The sequence below is a fragment of the Equus caballus genome, chromosome 3, assembly GCF_041296265.1.
Source record: "Equus caballus isolate H_3958 breed thoroughbred chromosome 3, TB-T2T, whole genome shotgun sequence".
In the NCBI taxonomy this organism is placed as follows: domain Eukaryota; kingdom Metazoa; phylum Chordata; class Mammalia; order Perissodactyla; family Equidae; genus Equus; species Equus caballus.
Window position 1 is genome coordinate 66271657 of NC_091686.1, and position 26201 is coordinate 66297857.

Here is a 26201-nt window from a genome sequence, read left to right on the forward strand (position 1 = left end):
AACCAATGTTACCTCGATAAAAAAACTAATTAAAAAAAAAGAGAAAACTCTCGCCCAGCAGCCTCTAAATGATAGAATGATTAGTTCACACACTCACAAGCCTATATGGTACACCCTATTTCTAATGTGCCTGGCAACATAGTAAATGTGCAATAAATGTTTTTAAAAATCTATTTCTTAACCTTTATATCAAGAGTATCTACACACTTATTTTCTGCTGTGCACTAAAAACGACAATACAGGCCACTTTACATAAGAGGTAGCATCTTTTTCCTTTTTTTTTTGGTGAGGAAGATTGGCCCTGAGCTAACATCTGTGGTCAATCTTCCTCATTTTTTGCTTGAGGGAGATTGTTGATAAGCTAACATCTGTGCCAATCTTCCTCTATTTTGTATGTGGGACGCCACCACAGGGTGGCTTCAGGAGCAGTGTGTAGGTCTGCACCTGGGATCCGAACCCACAAATCCTGGGCTGCAGAAGCAGAGTGTGTCAACTTAGCCACTATGCCACCGGGCCAGCCTTGCATCCTATTTTTCCTATTGAGAAGTCAGTCATTTCATTATTAGCTTTATAAGACTCAGTGAGAAAATGTACATGTGGACTAAAGATACATGGAATAAAAAAGAAAGATTACATGTTTGTATAATCATCACACTAAAGTTTTTTTAGTCTAGGATCCATTTTCTCTAACTTAGAATGTTGTTTAAAGCAGATAACTAACTTAGGTTACTGCATTAATTTTCTATTGATGCTGTAACAAATTACCACAAACTTAGTGGCTTAAGTAACACAAATATATTATCTTATAGTTCTGGAAGTGAGAAGTCTGAATGGGTCTCACAGGACTAAAATCGAGGTCTCGGTAGGGCTGCCTTCCTTTCTGTAGGCTCTAGGGGAAAATCTGTTTCCTTGCCTTTTCCAGTTCTGGATGGCACCCTTCCTTCATCTTCAAAGTCAGCAACAACAGGACAGGATCCTCTCATAGCACCTCATTCTGACCTCCTCTTTCTGCATTCCTGTTTCACTGTTAAGGAGCCTTGGGATGACACTGGGCCCACCTGGATAATCATAACCTCCTGGATAAGCGCAACCACCCCCTCTCAAAGTCCTTAACTGAATCACATCTGCAAAGTCCTTTTTGCCATCTAAGGTAACATTCATAGGTTGTGGTGATTAGGATGTGAACATCTTTGGAGGGGTCTTTATTCTGCCTACCAGGGTTACCTACTATGGTGTTAATGACAGAGACAGTCCTGACACATCCAATGCATTTATTCAAATGCATCAGAATTAGTTAGCTTTGAAAGGTAGCCAGTGTGGGTTACGCTGTCTGAAAAGAAGAGGAAAGGTTCTAACTGGTATGAACAAGCAGCTGAGCATTGCTGAAATATAACTGAAAAAGAAGCTATGAGGTTAGACAGACAAGCAGTGCTGAAATCTTTAAAAAGCTTTTACGCTTTGCTTTTGTTTGAGGAACTTGGATTTCACGCTGCACTGTGCTGGGGAAATGCATTAAATAGGTGAGTGATAAAGATTTACATTTCAGGCAGATAATTCTTGCAATGTACAGCCTGAATGGAAGGACAAAGAGATCAGAGGCAAAGAATACAATTTGGAGGTAGTGGTGATTTTAAACTATGCCCCAAAACTCTTTGATACAGTCCCCTTCATAGGGGTGGAACCTAATTCTCCTCCTCTTATACAGGCTGTATTTATTAACTTAATTCTACCAAACAGAATGTGGTGGGATTGATGATATATGACTTCTGAGACTGAGTCCTAAAAAGCATTGTGCCTCTCTCTTTGTTTTCTCTCTAGGATTGCCTGCTCTGGGAGAAGCCAGTTGCCATATCATGAGGATGCCCAAACAGCCCTATGGAGAGAGCAACACGGTGACGTACTGAGGCCTCTTGCAACAGCAATGTGAATGAGCAATCTTGGAATCAGATCCCCCAGTCCCAGTCAAGACTTCAGATGACTGCAGTACTGGCTGACATCTTGACTGCAACCTCATGAGAGACCCTGAGCCAGAATCACCCAGTTAAGCCACTTCTGAATTCCCCATCCACTGAAACTGCGAGATAATAAATATTGATTATTTTGAGCCACTAAGTTTTGAGGTGATATGTTATGCAGCAAAGGATAACTAAACAGAGGCTATGAAAAAGATTTAAGAGATTGATATTGGGAGCCAGAACTAAGGCCAACAAAGGAAATCAAGAAAAACTCATGGATTCCAGTTTTTTTGGTTTGGATGGGCAGAATGGCTTAAGGAGAGGGAAGAATTCAGCATGAATCTTCCAGTTTCCTGCTTGAATGGAAAGGTGCTATCAACTGGGATGAACTTGGATCAAAACACAGTTGTAGGGGAATGCCAGGTAGGGGATAATCAGGAACAGGACAACCAGAAATAAATTAACTTTTGAACATTTTGAATTTGAGATACCTGTGAGAGATCCTGACATGGTAGAAATGTCCATCGAGCAGCCAAAGCTTGTAAGATCTATTTAACTAGAGGTAAGATTTGAAAGCTAGCCATGCACAGTTGTTAACTAAAACCAAAGATGCAGATATAATCCCTTAAAGAGAAACTGAAAGAGCTAAAAATAGGCTGAGTGATCTTTCTCTTAAGATAAGCTCAGATTTAACACTTCATTCTATTAGTACAGTTTATTTCTCCGAAAAAGGCAAGCTTGGATAACTGATATTAGCAATTGGATATTAGCTTGGACAACTTTATTTAGCAATTACTTCAGTCCATTTTTATATAACGGAAAATTCTCTACCCTCAGGGTTAGCACATGTGGTTTGCACCTAGTGTCCAATAAATATTTATTGAAATTACAACTGAAAGTAAAAACTTAATAGCCTTAATATGTCAATCATTTCTGGAACAGTGACTCTAAGACAAATTAATAAAAATTTCAAGAAAAATTAGGGAGAAAAATAATCACATAGAGACTTACCGATCTGTTTGTAAAACATGGATAAGATGTTCCATAGCTTGAATACCCACTTCCAAGCGATATTTCTGCAAAAAAGAAAAATGTTAGTAAAGTAACTAATACCCAAATTAATGAACTTACTAATGATAAAGTGTTACAGACCTTAGATAACGATTTGAGAGCACGCACGGCATTTCTTCGATCATCCAGTAAGGTAGATGAAGCTACTCTGTCACAAAGCTTTTGGATCTGTCACAGAAAAATGAAATAGCATTAACAGAATAAAAAGAACAAAAAAGAAACATGAAGTTTTCCCTCAAATTTATACCATCTAATTTTGTGGAAAAAACAACAAATACAATGTCATGGAAATGGTCTTTCACAAATCTAAATAATTACTTAGGTATATTATAATCTCATTACAGAGATCAAACAGATTTTCACAAAGACTTGAAATTAACTTGAAATCACAAAGACTTGATTAAGAGAAATCATTAGTAGAGCTAGAGCTTTCTAAACATGCTTATAATGACTGTCTGAACTAAGAGGTGAGCATAAGCCATAAGAGTTATGATAGAAGATGAGGAGTTATTTAAAAAAATTTTTAATAATTGTGTACATCATGTTCTTACCCTATTTTTGCACTATATGTTTGAACAAGAAAAGTCAGAACTTTTAATTAAAATGTATATCAAAAGTTTTATGTATGCCTCAAAATCTACAAGAATGAAATGTTTCTATTATAAAAGCTTTTAATAAATTTGCAGGAATTAAAATTCAAATTGAACTTTAAAATAAACCTTAGAGTATTATGTACAACAAGAAAAAATTAGAAACAACTTAACTATCCAACAAAATAAGACAAACTAAACAGGGCCGGCCCCGTGGCTGAGTGGTTAAGTTCTCACACTCTGCTTCGGCGGCCCAGGGTTTCGCCAGTTCAAATCCTGGGCACAGTCATGGCACCACTTGTCAAGCCATGCTGAGGTGGCGTCCTACATGCCACAACTAGAAGGACCCACAACTAAAAGTGCACAACTATGTACCAGGGCACTTTAGGAAAAAAAGGAAAAATAAAATCTTTAAAAAAAGGACAAAAAAACTAAATAAACTGTGGTACCTTCTTTGGTGGAATACTATGCAGCTACTGAAAAGAATTAACTGTACTGACATGAAAATACTAGGATTTAATAAAGAGTGAAAAAAAAAGCAAACTGTCAAACCCTATCTAAACTATGAGTCCACTGAAGCAAAAGCGCCAAACTGTGTGTATACATACAATTGCATTAAAAAAGAATTTGGAAACTTAAGACTAGAAAGCTTCTAGAAAAAAGCACAGGAGAAAATCCTTGTGACCTTTAATTATGCAAAGATTTCTCAGGTGCATACTAGGAGCACAATCCACAAAAGAAAAACATAACAAACTGGACTTCATCACTTCTGCTCTTTAAAAGACATATTAAGAAAATGAGGGGCCAGCCCCGTGGCCGAGTGGTTAAGTTTGCGTGCTCCGCTTTGGCGGTCCAGGGTTTTGCCAGTTCGAATCCTGGGCGTGGACATGGCACTGCTCATCAGACCATGCTGAGGCAGCATCCCACATGCCACAACTAGAAGGACCCACAACTAAAATATACAACTATGTACCAGGGAGATTTGGGGAGAAAAAGCAAAAAAAAAAAAAAAAAAGAAAATGAAAAGATAAGCCACAGATGAAAATATTTGGAAAACACCTGATAAAAAACAGTTTTTAAAACCACTATATTCAGGTCCTTTGTAGCTCTAACAGTCAGTTAATATTTTAAGTTATTATTCATTCTTTAATGACAGTTCTAAGATTCTACAAATAAAATATGGGATATCATTCAAACTTTTGCACCCTATGTATCTGAATTAATGGTGTTTAAATACATATACTGTTTCCCAAATTATGTTCTGCAGACTTCTAGTGTCTGAGAAGATATTAATAGATTTCCTATGATCACAGAACCAGTGGGAAAAACAAGGTTATACAAAATTAAACACGTTTCTGCACTGCAGGATTCCTTAAAGTGCTTACTATACTGATTTGCATTTTTTATGCTGTAGATACACTACGATAATCAAGTTCGGCTTTACTTTTTGATTTTATTCACTCTAATTGCTCATGTTGAGAAATTATTTCTACCTTAAACTCTATTTACTTTCATAATAATTATACTGACTTTCCAAAACAGAAATAATTCAACTTTCTCATTATTAAATAACTGGTTGATATTTTTTGTACTACAATTTCTTTTTTTTTTAACATTGGAAAAACTACATAATTATCTTTTGAAAACATAAACCTCATTACTTTCATCTTAAAGAATCTTAGGCCAAATATACTTTTCCTAAGCATAACTGCGATTTTGTCTACTTGGGTCTTATACACCTTTTGTTAATTTTTTTCTATAGCTGCTATCATGAATAGGAAATCTTTTTTTTTTTTTTTTTTTACTTTTTTTTTTAATTAATGTTATGATAGATTACAACCTTGTGAGATTTCAGTCGTACATTTTTGTTAGTCATGTTGTGGGTACACCACTTCCCCCTCTGTGCCCTCCCCCCACCCCCCCTTTTCCCTGGTAACCACCGATCAGATCTCCTTATCAATCTACTAATTTCCACCTATGAGTGGAGTCATATAGAGTTCGTCTTTCTCTGACTGGCTTATTTCGCTTAACATAATACCCTCGAGGTCCATCCACGTTGTTGTGAATGGGCCAATTTTGTCTTTTTTTAATGGCTGAGTAGTATTCCATTGTGTATATATACCACATCTTCTTTATCCAATCATCAGTTTCTGGGCATGTAGGCTGGTTCCACGTCTTGGCTATTGTAAATAATGCTGCGATGAACATAGGGGTGCAACGGACTCTTGAGATTTCTGATATCAGGTTCTTAGGATAGATACCCAGTAATGGGATGGCTGGGTCATAGGGTATTTCTATTTTTAACTTTTTGAGAAGTCTCCATACTGTTTTCCATAGTGGCTGTACCAGTTTGCATTCCCACCAACAGTGTATGAGGGTTCCTTTTTCTCCACAACCTCTCCAACATTTGTCACTCTTGGTTTTGGATGTTTTTGCCAATCTAACGGGTGTAAGGTGATATCTTAGTGTAGTTTTGATTTGCATTTCCCTGATGATTAGCGATGATGAACATCTTTTCATGTGTCTATTGGCCATATTCATATCTTCTTTTGAGAAATGTCTGTTCATGTCCTCTGCCCATTTTTTGATCGGGTTGTTTGTTTTTTTATTGTTAAGCAGTGTGAGTTCTTTGTATATTATGGAGATTAACCCTGTGTCGGATAAGTGGCTTGTAAATATTTTTTCCCAATTAGTGAGCTGTTTTTTTGTTTCAATCCTGTTTTCCCTTGCCTTGAAGAAGCTCTTTAGTCTGATGAAGTCCCATTTATTTATTCTTTCTATTGTTTCCCTCAACTGAGGAGTTACAGCGTCCGAAAAGATTCTTTTGAAACTGATGTCAAAGAGTGTACTGCCTATATTTTCTTCCAAAAGACTTATTGTCTCAGGCCTCATCTTTAGGTCTTTGATCCATTTTGAGTTTATTTTGGTGTGTGGTGAAAAAGACTGGTCAATTTTCAATCTTTTGCATGTGGCTGTCCAGTTTTCCCAGCACCATTTGTTGAAGAGACTTTCTTTTCTCCATTGTAGGCCCTCTGCTCCTTTATCAAAGATTAGCTGTCCATAGATGTGTGGTGTGAATAGGAAATCTTTTGTAGGCATTTTCTGCTTTTTCCTAACGCTACACCTTAAGCACTGGTTCTAGATCTGTAATCCCATCTGCTTTGGAGTACTTAGTCCCAGTACCACGCAGGGCTTGAACTCCAGCCTCAACTCCATCTTTGGTTAGCGTACAGAGAGACATGTGTCAAAATATGAACTTCCACATCTGGAAGCTCTTCAATCACTATTTGTTGAACGTGAAAACATGAACGCTATCTGATGCTGGAGAAACTTAGCTTTAGGAATACTCAGGGAGGTGCCAGGCCGATGGCACAGTGGTTAAGTTCACACATTCCACTTTGGCGGCCTGGGGTTCGCCAGTTCGAATCCTGGGTGCGGACCTATGCACTGCTTATCAAGCCATGCTGTGGTAGGCGTCCCACATATAAACTAGAGGGAGACGGGCTTGGATGTTAGCTCAGGGCCAGTCTTCCTCAGCAAAAAAGAAGCCGATTGGCAGCAGATATTAGCTCAGGGCTAATCTTCCTCAAAAAAAGGGAATGCTCAGGGAGATGATCATAAGTCTAGAGTTTGGGGGTTTGCTTTGTTTCCATTTTCAGTCTTTTATTTTTCACTCTAACATGCTAACATTTAAGCCTTGTTAATTTTTTTCAAAAGCTGTGAGATATACACCAATAATCTCAGTCATTATGAAGATAAATACAAGTTAAAATAACAATGAGGTTATTTTTATCTATCAGACTCGCAAAAATTAAAAAGAAAAGAAGAGTACCACATACTATATGATTCCATTTTTATAAAATAAAAAACCAGGCAAAACTTCTCTATGTTATTAGAAATCAGGATAGTGGTTACTCCTGGGGGCAGCCAGTGACAAAATGGAGCACAGAGGGGACTTCTGGGGTACTGGTAATGTTTTATTCCCTGATCTGGGTGCTGGTTAAATGGGTGTGTACAGGTTGTGATATTTACATACATGATGTGTACTTTTCTATGTACTTCAACAAAATGATTTTTAAAATAACTATCCAGGCTAGACAAAGAAACATATTAATGAACTTGCTTATATTCTATCAAAGGGAAGGTAATCTAAGAAAGTGGCAATTTGGCAAAAACTATTACAACTTAAAAATGACCCTTTCAGCCAGGCATTCTTACTTCTATGAATTTATTCTTTAAAAACACACCCATCACTACACAATGTTACACACTAGAATGCTCTTTGTAGCCATATTTTTAATAGCTAAAAAGGAAATCTAGCTTTTGCCATGAAAGAATATAGTAAGAAGTGTGCAACCCAGAAGAGGACCCTCACCCGATCATGTTAGCACCCTGATCTCAGACTTTCAGCCTCCAGAACTGTGAGCAATAAATTTCTGCTGTTTATTGAAAAAATAATAAGGAAATCTAAATGCTCATTCATTAGAGAACAATCAACTAGCATATGGTACACATACACTATGCAGTCGATCAAATGAATGAAGGGGATCCATATGTACTGACTGAAAAGATGTCCAAGATATATTAAGTGAAAAAAAGAAAACTGTAAATGGTATGCTTAGCATGAGCTCATTTTTGTTTAAAACTATATCATTAATGAATTATGTGAAAATATAAGGAAAAAATTAAGACTATGTACCATACTATCTTTTAGTGGGTTGCTGGAAATGTTCATTTTCTACATTATTTCTGATGTTTGAATTTTGATAATAAACAGGTTTTTACCCTTATAAGCAGAAAAGAGCAATAATGGAATAAAGTGAAATGGTTTATGTTTTACTGAAATTTCTAGGATATTTTCATGACTGATTGAATTCATCTTTTAAAGATGCTATCTTCACTCGGTTCATCAAAATAAGATGAAATCAGCTCTTAATTGATAAAAAATAAACTACCATAATAAAAATATCCTCAATTGGCTCCCTGTTGCCTACTGGATAAAGTCCAAATTTCTTAGACTAGAATGCACAGTCATTATACTCCATCTGTAAACACACAGTGAATCCACATGTATTTGTTCTTGTGCTAACAAAAATAAGATACGGTCTCTGGCCACAAGGAGCTTGCAGAGGAAGACAGTTGTGTAAATAAAGTATAATAACAAGATAAAGGTATATAAGTACGTGATGAGTAAAGCAGGGGCACAAAAGAAAAAGTAGACAATTCTATCTGAAAGTGAAACTGCTACAGACTGAATGTTTATGTCCCCCCAAAATGCATATGCTGAAATCCTAACCCCCAAGGTGATGGTATTAGGAGGTGGAGCCTTTATGAGGTGATTAGGTCAAGAGGGTGGAATCCTCATGAATGGAATTAGTGTCCTTACCACAAAGACTACAGAGCTCCTTCATCCCTTCCACCATGAGAGGACTCAGTGAGAAGACAGCTGTGCATGAAACAAGAAGCGGGCCCTCAACAGACAAAGAACATGCCTGTGCCTTGGTCTTGGACTTCCTTGTTTAAGCCATCCAGTCTATGGTATTTTTGTTATAGCAGCCCAAACAGACTAATACAGATACTGTCTAAGAATGGTACATTAACGATGTCACTCTTGCGTCAAGAATTAAAGGATGAGTAGTTCATCAGACAATATGAGGAAGGAATTCCAGGCAGAGAAAATGACTTCTTACTTTATTATTGTTTACACATATTTTAACATAGAAAATGTCATTTCATATCTAGAATAAGAAAATTGGTCTAATTTGGGTTTTTCAATTTTATACATCTATGAACCAAAGCAATAATTTTTACATTACACACAAACATACATATACTTGTTCTATTAAAACAATACACCAAAAGAGACTTTCTAAAATATGAAAACTTGAGATCTCGTCAAGATGGCGGCGTAAATGGACTCCGAACTCATCTCCTCCCATGAACACAACAAGGTTACAACTATTTTTGGAAAAATTACCCTGGATAGAAAACTCAAAATTGGATAAAAAGAGCCCTCACAACAAGGGACAGTCCTGATGAAGGCAGAAGTGGCAAAAATTCCTTCTGGAGGGGAAAAAAACCATCTTCAGGAGCAGTGGAGTTTCTCAACCAACCAGGTGGGAGCCACCCTAAGGTACGCAGCCCTCCCTGGAGAAGTGAGGTCCTGAGCAGGGGCCCGATACTGCTATAAGCATCCTTCAGACTCAGCACTACTGAGACGAGGGTCTTACTATCTGGCTTCGCTGGCTATTAACTGCAGCAGGAATACCCCCAGAAAAGCTATCGGACGAAAGCAGAAAACACCTGGGTCTTAAAGGGCCCACGCACAAATTCACCCGTCTCAGCAACCTAACACCACCAGAAAGAAGGCTGACAGTCCTTTGGTGAAAAGAGACTCACCTGGTGGGCTCTGGGTGCATCTCAGTGAGAGAAGAGACCTCTCTGGAGACTGAGACTTTGGGGGTGGCCATTGTTGTGACCTGGTCCAGGCATGCTGACACAGACCCCAGCAGACCGCATTGGGGTTCTTCCCCTGGCCTGTTAGCCCAGGGGTCTGCCACAGCCACTAGAGCACACATTTAATCCAGTTCAGCCAGGGCAGGCAGCTGGCCCTAGGGACTGGCCCCGCCCAACAGCAAGCTCTCAGGCTACTTGTCTGCCTGCACTGACTGGGTGCCTTGATCCTCTACAGGCAGGTGAATGTGTCTGCCTCTGTGGGGCAGGGCCTACGTGATGACCAGGTGAACTGTGGGGTGCAGTGGTGGAGAGGTGGGGGCCTCTGCAGTGCGGCATTGGGGTATGCTCCAGGGGGTTGTGTGCCTGGACCAGGACTGTGCTGACAGTGTGTGTGGTCCTGTGGGGGCTGAGGCTTATCAGCGGCAGAAGACCTGTGCTTCACAAATAGCCATGACAAGGATCAGCCCCATCTTCCAAAACCTGAAACAATAGAGTGCTCCTGTGCCTAGGGCCAGCCCCACTCAGCTGCACTTCTAAGAGAACTGACAATAGCCTTGTAGGCCTGAGGCCTATAGCAATTGTAAGCCCCTGAGCCTAGCAACCAGCTACGCTGGGTACCTACCCAATTAACAGGAAATCTGTGTGGTGTTAAACCTTGTAGGGAACGGTGCTGAGGCTCCCCAAACTGGATTTATAAACAGCTGGCTAAGGAAGGAAAGACTAGACTCCCTGGGTACCTGCATTAAGAGCAACCCTGCCAGAGCAGAAGGACACAAGTAGCCCACAAAGGGGTCACTCCTGGATCATCTGGACTAGTGACAAGAGGGAAGCACACTGCTGGGCCTCAAAAGGCATCTCTTACATAAGGCCAGTTCTCCCAGATCAGGAGACATAGCTGACTCACATAATACATAGATACAAGCACAGAGAAAGAGGCATAATGAGGAGACAAAGGAATACATTCCAAGCAAGGGAATAGGACAAAACATCAGAAAAAGGACTAAATGAAACAGAAATAAGCGACCTACCCGACAAAGAGTTCAAACAAAATCTCATAAGGATGCTCACAGATATTGGGAGAAGGCTGGATGAATACAGTGAGCTCATCAACAAAGAACTGGAAAATATAAAATAGGAACAATCAGAAATGGAGAATACAATACTGCAAATGAAAAATTCACTAGAGGGTCTCAATAGGAGAGTAGAGAATAAGGAAGGACAGATCAGAAGCTAGACAAAAGACTAGAGGAAATCACCCAAGCTGAACAGAAAAAAGAAAAAAGAATTAGACAGAATGAGAACAGTCTAAGGGAACTCTGGGACAATATCAAGCACACTAACATTCATATTATAGGTATCCCAGAAAGAGAAGAGAGAGACAAAGGGGCAGAAAATTTACTTGAAGAAACAATAGATGAAAATTTTCATAAGCTAAAGAAGGAAACAGACATCTAAGTAGAGAAGCACAGAGAGCTCCAAACAAGATAAGCCCAAAGAGGCCCACATCAAGACACATTACAACTAAAGTATCCAAAATTAAAGATAAAGAGAGAATCCTAAAAGCGGCAAGAGAAAGGCAAGAAGTGACACACAAAGGAAAGACCACAAGGCTATCAGCAGACTTCTCAGCCGAAACCCTACACGCGAGAAGAGAATAGCATGACATATTTAAAGTGCTAAAAGGAAAAAACCTACAGCTAAGAATACTCTATCCATCAAGATTGTCATTCAGAATGGAAGGAGAGATAAAGAGCTTCCCAGACAAGCAAAAATTAAACGAGTTTATCACCAAGAAACCAGTTCTACAAGAAATGCTGAAGGGACTTATTTAAGTGGGAAAGCGATGACCACAAATAGGGATAAAAAAATTATCATACCCCCCCAAAACCAGGCAATAAAATCACTGGTAAAGGTAAAAATATAGTAAAGGTAGCAGATGAACCATCTGTGAAGATAATATGAAGGTTAAAAGACAAAAGTACTAAAATTACCTATTTCAATGATAAGAGGGTAATGGGTAGACAGACAGAAGAGATTAGATATGATTTAAAAAAAAAAATCTGGGAGGAGGGGAGTGAAAAAGTAGAGCTTTTAGAAAGAGGTCAAGCTAAAGAGTCCATCACTCAATATAGACTGTTATATACATAGAATATTATATAAGATCCTCATGGTAATCATAAATCAGGAACCTATAATAAGTAAGCAAATAAGTAAGACAAAAGATGTCAAACATAGTACTAAAGAAAGTCATCAAACCACAAGGGAAGAGAGCAAGAGAAAAAGAAAAGAACAGAGAACTACTAAAATACCCAGAAAAGAAAAAGCAACAAAATGGCAGTAAATACATATTTATCAATAGCTACTTTAAATGTCAATGGACTGGGGCCGGCTTGGTGGCACAGCGGTTAAGTTCATATGTTCTGCTTTGGCAGCCTGGGGTGCACCAGTTCAGATCCCAGATGTGGACCTATGCACCGCTTGTGAAGCCGTGCTGTGGCAGGCATCCCATATAAAATAGAGGAAGATGGGCACAGATGTTAGCTCAGGGCCAGTTTTCCTCAGCAAAAAGAGAAGGATTGTTGGTAGATGTTAGCTCAGGGCTGATCTTCCTCAAAAAAATAAAAAACAAAAAAAATAAATGTCAATGGACTAAATGCTCCAATCAAAAGGCAAAGGGTGGCCAACTGGATAAAAAAACAAGACCCCTATATATGCTGCATACAAGAGACAGACTTCAGACCTAAAGATACTCACAAACTGAAAGTGAAAAGATAGAAAAAGTTATTCCATGCAAATGGCAAAGAAAAGAAAGCGAGGGTAGCAATACTTTTATCAGACAAAATAGACTTTAAAACAAAAACTGTAACAAGAGACAAAGAAGGGCACTACATAATGATAAAGGGAATAATCCAACAAGAAGCTATAACACTTGCAAATATCTAAACACCCAACATAGGAGTACCTAAATATACAAAGCAATTATTAACAAACATAAAAGGAGAAACAGTGACACAATAAAAGTAGGGGACTTTAACATTCCCCTTACACCAATGCACAGATCATCCAAAAAGAAGTCCAATAAGAAAACAGGGGCCTTAAATGACACATTGGACCAGAGGGACTTGGTCGATATATATATAGAACATCCCATCCAAAAACCACAGAATACATGTTCTTTTCAAAAGCACATGGAACATTCTCTAGGACTGATCAAATATTAGGCCACAAAACAAGTCTCAATAAATTTAAGAAGATCGAAATAATACCAAGCATCTTTTCTCACCACAAAGGTATGAAACTAGAAATCAACTACAGGAAGAAAACCAGAAAAGCCACAAAAATGTGGAGATTAAACAAAATGCTACTGAATAACAATTGGGTCAATGAAGAAATCAAAGGAGAAATAAAAAAAATCCTGGTGACAAATGAAAATGAAAATACGACATGCCAAATCTATGGGATACAGCAAAAGCAGTTCTAAGAGGGAAGTTTATAGCAATTCAGGACTACCTCAACAAAGAAGAAAAATCCCAAATAAACAATCTAACAGCACATCTAAAGGTACTGGAAAAGAAGAACAAACAAAGCCCAAAATCAGCAGAAGGAAGGAAATAATGAAAATCAGAGCAGAAATAAACAAAATAGAGACTAAAAAACCAATAGAAAAAAACTAATGAAACCAAGAGCAGGTTCTTTGAAAAGATAAACAAAACTGACAAACCCTTAGCTAGACTCACCAAGAAAAAAAGAGAGAAACCGCAAATAAATAAACTCAGAAATGAAAGAGGAGAAATTACAATGGACACCTCAGAAATAGAAAAGATAATAGGAGAATACTATGGAAAGCTATACGCCAACAAATTGGATAATCTAGAAGAAATGGATAAATTCTCAGGAACATACAACCTTCCAAAACTGGACCAAGAAGAAGTGGAGAATTTGAATAGACCAATCACCAGTAAGGAGATCAAAACAGCAATCAAAAACCTCCCGAAAAATACAAGTCAAGGACCAGATGGCTTCCCTGGTGAATTCTACCAAACATTCAAAGAAGATTTAACACTTATCCTTCTCAAACTCTTCCAAAAAATTGACTAGGAAGGGAGGCTTCCTAACTCATACTATGAAGCCAACATTATCCTGATACCAAAACCAGACATGGACCACACAAAAAAAGAAAATTACAGGCCAACATCACTGATGAACATCAATGAAAAAATCCTCAACAAAATACTACCAAAGTTAAGACAACAATACATTAAAAAGATCATACATCATGATCAAGTGGGTTTCATTCCAGGGATGCAGGAATGGTTCAACATCTGCATATCTATCAATGTGATACACCACATTAACAAAATGAAGAATAAAAATCACATGATCATCTCAAAAGATGCAGAGAAAGCATTTGACAAGATACAGCATACATTTATGATAAAAACTCTAAATAAAACGGGTATGGAAGGAAAATACTTCAACATAATCAAGGCCATAAATGACAAACCCACAGCAAATATCATTCTCAACAGAGAAAAACTGAAAGCTATCCCCCTAAGAACAGGAACCAAACAAGGATGCCCACTTTCACCCCTCTTATTTAACATAGTATTGGAAATCCCAGCCAGAGCAATCAGGCAAGAAAAAGAAATAAAGGGGATCCATATTGGAAAAGAAGTAGTAAAACTGTCACTCTTTGCAGACAACATGATTTTATATATAGAAAACCCTAAATAATCCACTAAAAAACTTTTAGAAATAATAAATGAATACAGTCAAGTTGCAGGATAATCAACACACAAAATCGGTTGCATTTCTATACACTAACAATGAAGTAGCAGAAAGAGAAATTAAGAATACAGTCCCATTTACAATTGCAACAAAAAGAACAGTATACCTAGGAATAAACTTAACCAAAGAGGTGAAAGATCTGTACACCAAAAAGTATAAAACATTGAAAGAAATCAAATAAGACTCAAAGAAATGGGAAGATATTCCATGCTCTTGGATTGGAAGAATTAACATCGTTAAAATGTCCATACTTCCTAAAGCAATCTGTAGATTCAACACAATCCCTATCAAAGTTCCAACAACATTTTTCACAGAAATAGAACAAAGAATTCTAAAATTTATATGGAACAACAAAAGACCCCGAACAGCCAAAGGATTCCTGAGAAAAAAGAACAAAGCTGGAGGTATCACATTCCCTGATTTCAAAATATACTGCAAAGCTACAGTAACCAAAACAGCATGGTACTGACACAAAAACAGACACACAGATCAATGGAACAGAATCAAGAGCCCAGAAATAAACCCACACATTTATGGACAGCAAATACTCGACAAGGGAGCCAAGAGCATACGATTGAGAGAGTCTCTTCAATAAATGAGGTTGGGAAAACTGGACAGCCACATGCAAAAGAATGAAAGTAGACCATTCCCTTATACCACGCACAAAAATCAACTCAAAATGGATTAAATACTTGAACGTAAGACCAGAAACCATGAAACTTCTAGAAGATGACATATGCAGTACGCTCTTTGACATCGCTCTTAGCAGCATATTTTCAGGTACCATATCTGACCGGGCAAGGGAACAAAAGAAAAAAATGAACAAATGGGACTACATCAAGCTAAAAAGCTTCTGCACAGCAAAGGAAACCATCAACAAAACGAAAAGACAATCTAACAATTGGGAGAAGATATTTGCAAACCACATATCAGATAAGGGGTTAACATCTAAAATATACAAAGAACTCAAACATCTCAACAACAAAAAACCCAACAACCCAATTAAAAAATGGGCAAAAGATCTGAACAGATTTCTCCGAAGAAGATATACAGATGGCCCACAGACATATGAAGAGATGCTCAACATCATTAGCTATCAGGGAAATGCAAATCAAAACTACAATGAGGTATCACCTCACTCTGGTCAGAATGGCTATAATTAACAAGACAGGAAACAACAAGTGTTGGAGAGGATGTGGAGAGAAGGGAACCCTTGTACACTGCTGCTGGGAGTGCAAACTGGTGCAGCCACTATGGAAAGCAGTATGGAGTATCCTCAGAAAATTAAGAATAGATCTACCATGTGATCCAGCTATTCCACTGCTGGGTATTTATCCAAAGAACTTGAAAATACAAATGCATAAAGATACATGCACCCCTATGTTCATCGCGGCATTATTCACAATAGCCAAGACTTGGAAGAAACCTAGGTGCCCATCAAGGGACGAATGGATAAAGAAGATGTGGCATATAGACACAATGGAATACTACTCAGCCATAAGAAGTGATGAAATCTGGCCATTTGTAACAACATGGATGGACCTTGAGGGTATTATGCTAAGTGAAATAAGTCAGATGGAGAAAGTCAAATACTGTATGATCTCACTCATAAGTAGAAGATAAAAACAATGACAAACAAACACATAGCAACAGAGATTGGATTGGTGGTTACCATAGGAGAAGTGGAGACGGGGGAGGGCAAAAGGGGTGATTAGGCTCGCATGAGAGGTGGTGGATTATAATTAGTTTTTGGGTGGTGAACATGATATAATCTACACAGAATTTGAAATATATTACTATGTACATCTGAAAGCTATATAATGTTATAATCCAATGTTACTGCAATAAAAAATAAAATAAAATATGAAAACTTTCCTTTTACAATAATCTGAAATGACTATTATTTCTTGAAATGGTGATTGATCTAAGATAATGTAGGGGGAAAATAAGAATCTATTAAAGTGTTAGCTAAAAATAGATTTCTTTTCTAATGAGTTCAAAGTATCTGCTTCAACAGGCTCTGATTAATAAGCAAATCACTACATTTTTTAGGTAGTTGCAAATGTACCTTAAAAATATTAAAATTAATCACAAAAGTGTACTGTTTATACTTATAGAAATAAAATCTATTCATTAACAAGTTCAGGTAAACATGATTCAAGACTATTTTTAACAATATAAACATGTTTTTTAGCATTAAACTTGGGTTTTAATAGCAAGTACATATTCTTCGCAACTGGGGATTTTAATAGGAACTTCCTCTCTAGTGACTTAAGACAATTAAACTCAAGTCAGTTAATCATACTCTAAACCAATGAGAGCCAAAAGTGAATATAAGAACAACTTACTTATCCAGAACCATGACTGAGCTATTTCAGATATCTTCTGTCAGGCACCAAAGTGGTCTTTGCATTTTAGTGACTTCTGATAGAAATCTAAAACTAATTATAAGCTTCTCTCTCTTCTTAAAGAATATAATTATAAGCTTTCTAAGCATTTAAGCCTAAGTCCTCTCCAATATCATATATAGGGATGTCTTGGTGTTAAATGAAGTAATGAATATAAAAGTCTTTGCATAGGGGCCAGCCCCATGGCCGAGAGGTTAAGTTCACGGGTTCTGCTTCAGCGGCGCGGGGTTTTGCCAGTTTGGATCCTGGGCACAGACACGGGATGTGCTCATCAAGCCATGCTGAGGTGGCATCCCACATGCCACAACTAGAAGGACCCACAACTAAAAATATACAACTATGTACCAGGGGCTTTGGGGAGAAAAAGGAAAAATAAAATCTAAAAAAAACCCCAAAAGGTCTTTCCATAGTACCTGGAACCTATAAATGCTCGATAAATGTTAACAAACTTTATTTTACCAAACTTCTTATGACTTCTTTGTACTATTATTCTACCCTATCAGGCTTTTGGCTGTCATTTCCATTATGTATGTTTCTAACAGATCATTCAAATTTTGCATATTTTAATTTGCTGAGTGAGAAATTTGATAATTAAGCTCGATAGTAATATGTCTACAATCAAAAATTACTCAGGCTTGAAATCGAGATTGAGTACATGGACTTTGCAATTTGTACTTTGCTACGTGAAAGCCTTATTACCTTCTGATAATATTCCAGATGGCTGAAGTTTCTGAGTAAGCGATCTCTCCATAATACAGTGCTATGTTGCTACTCTTTACAGACAAGTGAAACCAAATGAAAGGAAAACATATTATATATGTTCCAAACCTTACAAAGACTTAGCCATGTTTTAGGTCAAACACAGGTCTGTATTTTTCAGTTGATATTTACCAAGCAAAAATTTTGTAACACAAGTACACTTAACTTATATTCAGAAATTGTGGCTCTTAAAGACCACTATTCCTTTATTCCTTACTTGAAAAAACAACTCAATGCAGTATAATTATGCCTTATTATCCATTCTCCCTTCCTTTTAGTTATTAGAACCCTCTGTGTTTTAGCTGGGCATCTGGCTGTCTACCTAGACTAACTTTACAAGCCTTTCTTGCAACTAGGCACAGAAAGTGACTATATTCTGGTCAATGAGTTTTTAGTACCTCCCAAGTTATGTCCTTAAAAGGAAGCTATTTGTTCTTTATTCCTCTTTCTCCTTCTCTCAGCCTGGAACTTGAACCTGGTGGTAATGAGGCACCTTCAACAATATGAATAAGGGCAGCATCCTAGGGGATGGCAGACCGAGATAAAAAGCAGCACCTGAGCCCCTGGACCACCCTGTGGAGCAGAACTACCCTACCCTAGGCATTACCTTATAATTGGACTTTTATTAGAGAAAGTAAAAAAGTTTTACCTTGGTTAGACCTTTGTTTTCTGGCCTTTGTTATACCAGCTGATCCAATACCTAAACTCATTTTACAGAAAAGGAAACTAAGGCTCAGAAACAAAGCAACGTACCCAAAAGTACACTGCCAGTTTGGTGGCACTGTCCAAGTTCTACCCGAGCTACAGACATCTCACTCCAAAGCCCACACTCCACTATCCTACGTTGCCTTCTATGCAGAGAAACCTGTCTGAGTACCTGTTGCAAACTATAGGGACTGTAAGATTTTTTTGGTAAATAGGGGGACATTGTAATGCAGTTCCTGCGAATAGGTTCCACTTGCACTACAGCCACTAAGGACCCTGAAAAGCCTGGATTTAACTGCCCCACCAGGGTAGTCCCTTGTTCTAAGGGAGTTGGAGCTTTATTTTGGGAAAGCTATAATCAGAAGCTACCAAGTATTAAAAAAAAAAAAAATCAGCACGTTATATAATACTTCAGAAAAACTAGAGGAATTAATATACTCGTTTTTACAATTAACCTGGCTGAGATAATAAGGACAAACTGGAGTGGAAAGAGATGAGAGAGAGAAAAAATAAGTCAGCTCATTATAACAGACAAGGAAATTGAAAAGTGTGATGAGGGAAATAATCGGGAAATGAGACAGTGACTGGGTAGAGAGTACCGCTTTAGTATAACACAGAAGAAATTAATGCAGTCTACTTTATTAAAAAGTCCGAAATGTTTGTCCCTAGGCCTTTTACCAAAGTACTCATTATCTCAGCATACTACCAAGGCACACGTCAGAGGACCATTCCATACACTTGAGAAAAGTACCCTTCCCAGAAAGTCACTGCCTGAAGAAACAGAGGTAAATACAGCCAAGATGTGCAAGGTAACAGAAGAGAAAATTGGTAACAACAAAAAAAGATACTTCAGACTATTTGTTTGAAACAGAAATTTATAAATATTTTTGAAAACCTCCCGGGAAAAAATCTACGTTCATTGATTAGTGGAAAGAAAAATTCCTATATCTACTGTTAAACTTTTAGAAAACCAAGTATCTGTGAATATAATTATTCCATTCTTATAAAGAAAATCATTTGTGTAATAAACATATTGGTAAATGCAAAGAAAACACTCTGGAAGGATACAGTACACCAAACTTCATTAGAGATTACCCTGGGAATGGAAAATCAGATCGTGAAGGGAGGAAGAAAGGGGCAATTTTAGACTATATACTGATCTGAATTATTTATAATAAGCATGTTTTCACTATTGCTTCAATATCTAAACAGAAAAATTTAAAGAAATTGCCCAAATATATAAGACCTTGCTTCTATTCTATTACCTGATGTAACATATCCCTGATTGACTCACTGTTCAGCTACTTTCTGAACACAGCTGAATCTTGTTATTCATAGTAGTTAGGTTCTATAGTTACCATGAACACTGAATTAGAAGATACAGAACCACTGCACCTAAAGGAAATACATTTTCATCAATCATTCCAATAGACAACCTTGTTTTACGTGTATTTCTGTTTAAAGACATCTTATTCAGTATATATCCCTGATTCATTAACACTGAACTCACAGCCGCCAGTACTATTACTCACGCCTAGGAGAAGCTTTATCTAACACACATATTTGCTCTGTAAGGCACATCATAGCCTTCTTCTGCTTAGGAACACCTTTAGAAGGCACTACTCTTGAGGCCAGTTTTAACACCAAAATCACCAATAACAAGCACAAAAATGCAAAAAAATATGACACTAAATGGACCCTGAAAAGGATACTGGTTTACAGTATGAGAGTTGAAACAAGAAGGCAGAGTATCTCTTTGTTTGACCTCAAGTAGGGACATGCATATCAGGCGACTCAAATTTTTTGCTACTCTGTGCATGTCCACAAATAACCACGAAAGGAAAGTGCTGTGTGTATTGATTTTGCGGTTACAAATAAGTTTTAGTGTGTGGGTGAATTTGCAAACATGGAATCAATGAATAATAAGGACTGACTGTACCTTAAACACAATCTTTCTAAGTCAGTTTCATCATGTGCAAGATGGAGGAATAAACTAGAAAACTCAAAGGCTACTTAACAGCCAAAACTTAGAACACATTAAAGGTGCTCAATTTTACCTAGTTTGTAATAATGTATTTATTTGCTACACTATCTGAAAAATCTATTTGGCCTACAGAGTGTTTAAAATAATTTTTAAGCCAACATTTCAAAATTGAAAGATTTCATATAAAAATCCAGATTTCTACCTTTTATTAAAAAAAATCAGCCTGATAGCTAACACTGTATTTCATACAATTTAAGAAGCCATTAATTATAATATCCACCAATTTTTTAATGTATCACTAATAAAAAAGAAATACTGCAAATTTCAATTACAAGATGCAACCTGGCTTCAGAGATGTTTAAATGCTAATGTATACCTCAGAATTGTTAAAATATGGCACTTACTATGTGCCAGCTCTGTTCTAAAGTTCCGTATATTTTTTTAAAGATTTTATTTTTTCCTTTTTCTCCCCAAAGCCCCCCAGTACACAGTTGTATATTCTTCGTTGTGGGTCCTTCTAGTTGTAGCATGTGGGACGCTGCCTCAGCGTGGCTTGATGAGCAGTGCCATGTCCGTGCCCAGGATTCGAACCAACGAAACACTGGGCCGCCTGCAGCGGAGCACGCAGACTCAACCACTCAGCCACGGGGCCAGCCCCTAAAGTTCCGTATATTTTTAAGTTCATTTAATCTTCACAAAAACCCTGCATGATAGCCACTATTGCTATCCACATTTTAGACATGAAGAAACGAAGGTACAGGGGGTGAGTGACTTGTCCAAGTTCACAAAACTAGTAAGCAGTGGGAAGGATTCAGAGCCAAAGCAGTCTGAGTGCTTAACCATTATGTTAAACCTGCTCTCCGGGCCTGCATTTCCGGAGGGAGCAACTGGCTGGAAGTGAGCATGAGCTACAATCTCAAGTCAGGATAAGCAGGTTCCAGTTTCATCCCAGACCTTGGCTCTCTTCTCTAACTGGATCTGTTTCATTGAATGATGAGGTTACCGGAGTGACACTGTTGGGATTTCAGTTTGTGACTCTTACATTAAACAACAGAATACTATAAACAAAAAACAGTTCTAAAGAGGAAAAAATAAATTTGAGTAAAATTTTACCCAGAGTTAGTTTTATTTAGACGGACCAGAAAGGGGTGATAACAAGGAAAAACTCAAAAGATAGCAGTTTTCAACTAATTCATACTATGTTAACTATTAGGTATTAGATGCTCTCAGAGATAAATACAGTGATGGATTAGACGTGGATCCTGTTATCAAGATGCTTTTATAGTCTATTAAAAGAGAGTATAAAAAAAAGTATAGTGTAATTAACAAAAGCAGCTGAAAATCTGGTATTTTAAATGTCTAACAAAGCAGCTCCACGTTTTAACACATAAAGATCTCCGAGACATATCAATCAATGAAAAAGGTAAGCTATAGAACACTATAAACAGTGTACAATTTAGGAGAAAAAGGGATGAACGTGCTGATACAAATATATAATTCTATACTGCACAGATGTATGATTATTCATAAAGGTCTGAAAGAATTTATATCAAACTAAGAATAGCAGTTATTCCTGGTAAGACAACTGAAATTGGAGACGGCAGTCAAAGAGGACTTAAACTTTACTAGCATTGCTTGCCAATTTGTGTAATAAAAAAAATGAAAAGGCAAATAATATATTATGCAGCTCACGCAGGTGATTATATATCAGAATTCTTCTGTTTTTTCAGTAATTGCTATGTGAGATTCACAATTCCACTTACCAAGAAAAATATGAAAAGGGTAAATAATCCCATGACAATTGGTAAATTGAGCATAATCAGGATTACAACCTAATAATCTGAATTTAACATTTGTTAGTTTTGCTAACCAACAGTGCCTTTTATTTTTATTCACTGATACACAAAGGAGATGAAAAAAGAAGCAATGGGAATAGGAATGACTAGGAAAGAAAAAAATGAGACGAGTAATGAGAACATGAAAAGCCACTGAAAAGTAAAATGGAGGGAAAAAAAGGTAGCATAAAATTAGGATACTGAAGGTACATTTAAAACTTAAAGGACAGCTACATAATGTAGTTTGCAGTATTTTCTCACAACTCCTAATAGAAATCCATGGGTTTTTTTTTTAGTATTCAATAACTATTTAACTGACATGGAAAAATGAAGGACTGGAATGCCAATTTTAAAAAATCTAATTAAACCATTCCATCATTTATTCAACAAATTTTTTTTTTTGAGGAAGATTAGCCCTGAGCTAACTACTGCCAGTCCTCCTTTTTGCTGAGGAAGCCTGGCCCTGAGCTAACATCTGTGCCCATCTTCCTCTACTTTATATGTGGGATGCCTACCACAGCATGGCTTGCCAAGCAGTGCCAAGTCCGCCCCCGGGATCTGAAGCGGTGAACCCCGGGCTGCCGGGAAGTGGAACGTGCGCACTTAACCGCTGTGCCACTGGGCGGGCCCCTATTCAACAAATATTTATCAAGCACCTAATAATGACTTATTTGATGATATAACTTTGCCTTCATGAAGCTTAAAACATAGTTACACCATCCTTGGAGAGAACTTCCTTAACCATGACTGTTTACTGTAGGACTAAAATAATTCATGTTAAGCAATAGTTAATTCATGTATATTGTTTTAATGAAATAAAAAAATCACTGTTTTAGAATACAAAAAAGAGCCAGAAACTTGTTTTAAATTCAACTCTGAATCTGAGAAGATTTTACAAAAAAAGCAAAACCAAGTCTTATTTCAGTTGACCTAAATTATTATAATCTAAAAAAAAGTGTGAACATTAGAAAGTAAAACACCAGTCTCTTTGCAGATAAATCCAATGAATCTAACACGATCTATTTCCATTACAATTACCAATAAGTCAGCTAAGGTAATACACAGCTTCATTTATTCTCCATGCTTTCCAAAAGGACATCCTTTTAAGCAAGGCATTGTAAGGAAACTTGTCTACCAAATAACCTATCACAAATGCTACCATCTCAAATCTAACACTACAAAAGTTTTCAAATTAAAGGCGAGTAACTTTTCATACAAAGAATGTTTATGGCATTTCTGCCTAAGGTATAAAAATATAAGCATGCCTTTTCTATGATATCCATAACAGACAAAAAAACAAAGCCGTATAAGTAACAGAAGGTAAATACATAAAATGAGAGAGAAATGATATTTGCTATCAACAAAGTTATATAAGAAATTCTTGTATCCTCTCCTAAAAGATAATCAGATTCAAGAGTGATTACAATTACTTCTCAAACCATAAAGCATCAGGACTTAGTTTATGTTTTAGGTATTCAAGTGGGCAACACTTCACGAACTCCATAAAGCTGATGATAATAAAGGACTTCTAAAATGTAGCATTCCTTTAAGAAATATATCCTCTACAACAATTTTCCCAAAGTAAGTTCCTCAGAACACTAGACCCATAAGGTTTTCTGGAGGAAAAAAAAAGATCTGGTCTAATAAATCTGGCCAACACATTTTATATCTCCATCTTGAAAATATTTGAAAACATAACACAGTGTGCCTGCTTAATAAACCTTGTACAAATATTAGGTTTTTGTTTTGTTTTTGATCATCACACACACGCTTCTTTGGTAACAAAATTTCTTCAAGTACGTCTATGTATGTTCTTTGGAACATGCTTTGGTAATGCTAGGGTATGTAAAACTTAAACACTAAGGGTTTTTTTTTAAACCACCCTAAATTATCTACATAATTAACCTTCAAAAAAGAGCCATGTAGTTTTCAAGAGACACTACTTAAAAAAAAATGAGACATCTTTAGTAGGATATAAAAGTGATCAAAACACAAGTCATTATTATAGTTTTCTCTGACACTGTTATTGCAAGATAAGCCAAGAGAGAAAACACATACGAGTTACGGCACTGACCTGGTTATTAATGTAGAATATGAAACACGAATCCAAACAGAAGTTTCAGACTACACATTTATAGTAATGTGGTATAAAATGTGCTTAACCAAACCAAAACTACATCTAAATTTAACTGCACACTCCTTAATAACAATTTTTATTAAAAGAAAGTACAGCCGTGTCTATATTGTTAGCCCCTTTCCTTTTTAAGCCCTCTGATCAAAGTCTAATCCAAAAAGAGATTCCCTAACAGCACAGGAGTTCTGCACACTTTTTCTGAACTTTAGCAACTTTCATGCCTTGGGATACAACTTGAGAAGAGAAAATCCCCCTATGATTTATCATCAAATATAGTTAACACTTCTCTTGGGATTTTTCAAGAAACTAGTTTTAAAAAGAAAGTATTAATGGGGCCGGCTCTGTGGTGTAGTTGTTAAGTTCAGTGTGTTCAGCTTTGGTGGCCCAGGTTTGCGGGTTCAGATCCTGGGTGCAGACCTACACCACTTGTTAGCCATGCTGTGGTGGCGACCCATATACAAAATAGAGGAAGACTTGCACAGATGTTAGCTCAGGGCAAATCTTCCTCAAGCAAAAAAAAAATAAAAATAAAAATAAAGAGTTGAAAAAGGGACCTTAATTTTTTTAAAAAAGGTATTAGTTGGAAGGTAGATGGAAAAGTAAGCACGTGTGAGCATTCAAAAGAATGAGTGCAATTTTTTACTATAATTAGTGTTTATCTGCACCTAGCAAAATATGTCAAGGCTAAGAAGGTTTCAATCATCAGAAATCAGAGCCTTTCTTTATCTAAAGTAAAAAAGAAAAATCAAATTAAAAGGTATTTGACTCTAAAATACGAAAAGTTTGGTGTGGATAAAATTCCAGACTTAAAATACTCAGAACATTATAGAATTACTGACTATCATGTGATACACATACAAATATTTGCTACTCTGCCTTTGTAGAACATCTTAATATCAATCCAAAGTCACTCTTAATTGAGAGTATGAAAAGCTAGGTACTATACAATCAATAATATAACTCACATATTTAGCAGATAAAATTAAGTTGAGTAAGAAAAAGCAGGAAGGCAGCGAAGCACACTAAATCTGAAAAATTCCTCAAGTAAAAAGTGTGACATAGAGGCCGTCCCTGTGGCTGAGTGGTTGGGTTGGCACGCTCAGCTTTGGCGGCCCAGGGTTTCACTGGTTTGGATCCTGGGCGCCGACATGTCGGGCCATGCTGGGGCGGCATCCCGCATGCCATAGCTGGAGGGACCCACAACTAAAAAATATACAACTGTGTACTGGGGGGACTTGGGGAGAAAAAGCAGGGGAAAAAACAAAAGTTTGACATAATAGACTTCAATCATTTTTAGAACTTTGATTCTTACAGTCTTTAAAAAGTATTGTTTTAGCGCCTAGTAATTTGTAGGCTGCTATGATTACAGTCTGTGATTTCTTTCATATAACACTATTATTAATTCATTTAACAAATACTTATTGAGTACATACATATGTAAATACATATGAACCCAGCCGTAAACACACTTAAGAGACTAGAAGAGATGAGACATATATAAAAAGCCTAAGAAAAT

The 26201-nt window shown here is 37.1% G+C and overlaps 1 protein-coding gene across 4 annotated transcripts in view; it reads right to left on the reverse strand.

Annotated features, from left to right (window-relative positions):
• USO1 (USO1 vesicle transport factor) overlaps positions 1 to 26201 on the reverse strand; it is a 95623-nt gene that overhangs the window by 66570 nt on the left and 2852 nt on the right. For all 4 annotated transcript variants that reach the window (XR_011437538.1, XR_011437537.1, XM_005608704.4 and 1 more), the window contains exons 2-3: positions 3108 to 3194; positions 2967 to 3031 (exon numbers count right to left, since the gene is read on the reverse strand). Coding sequence is in view for 2 of the 4 variants with exons in the window: in XM_005608704.4 (XP_005608761.1) it covers positions 2967 to 3031; positions 3108 to 3194 (152 nt within the window). In the remaining 2 variants the exon portion in view is untranslated. The remainder of the gene's footprint in view (positions 1 to 2966; positions 3032 to 3107; positions 3195 to 26201) is intronic.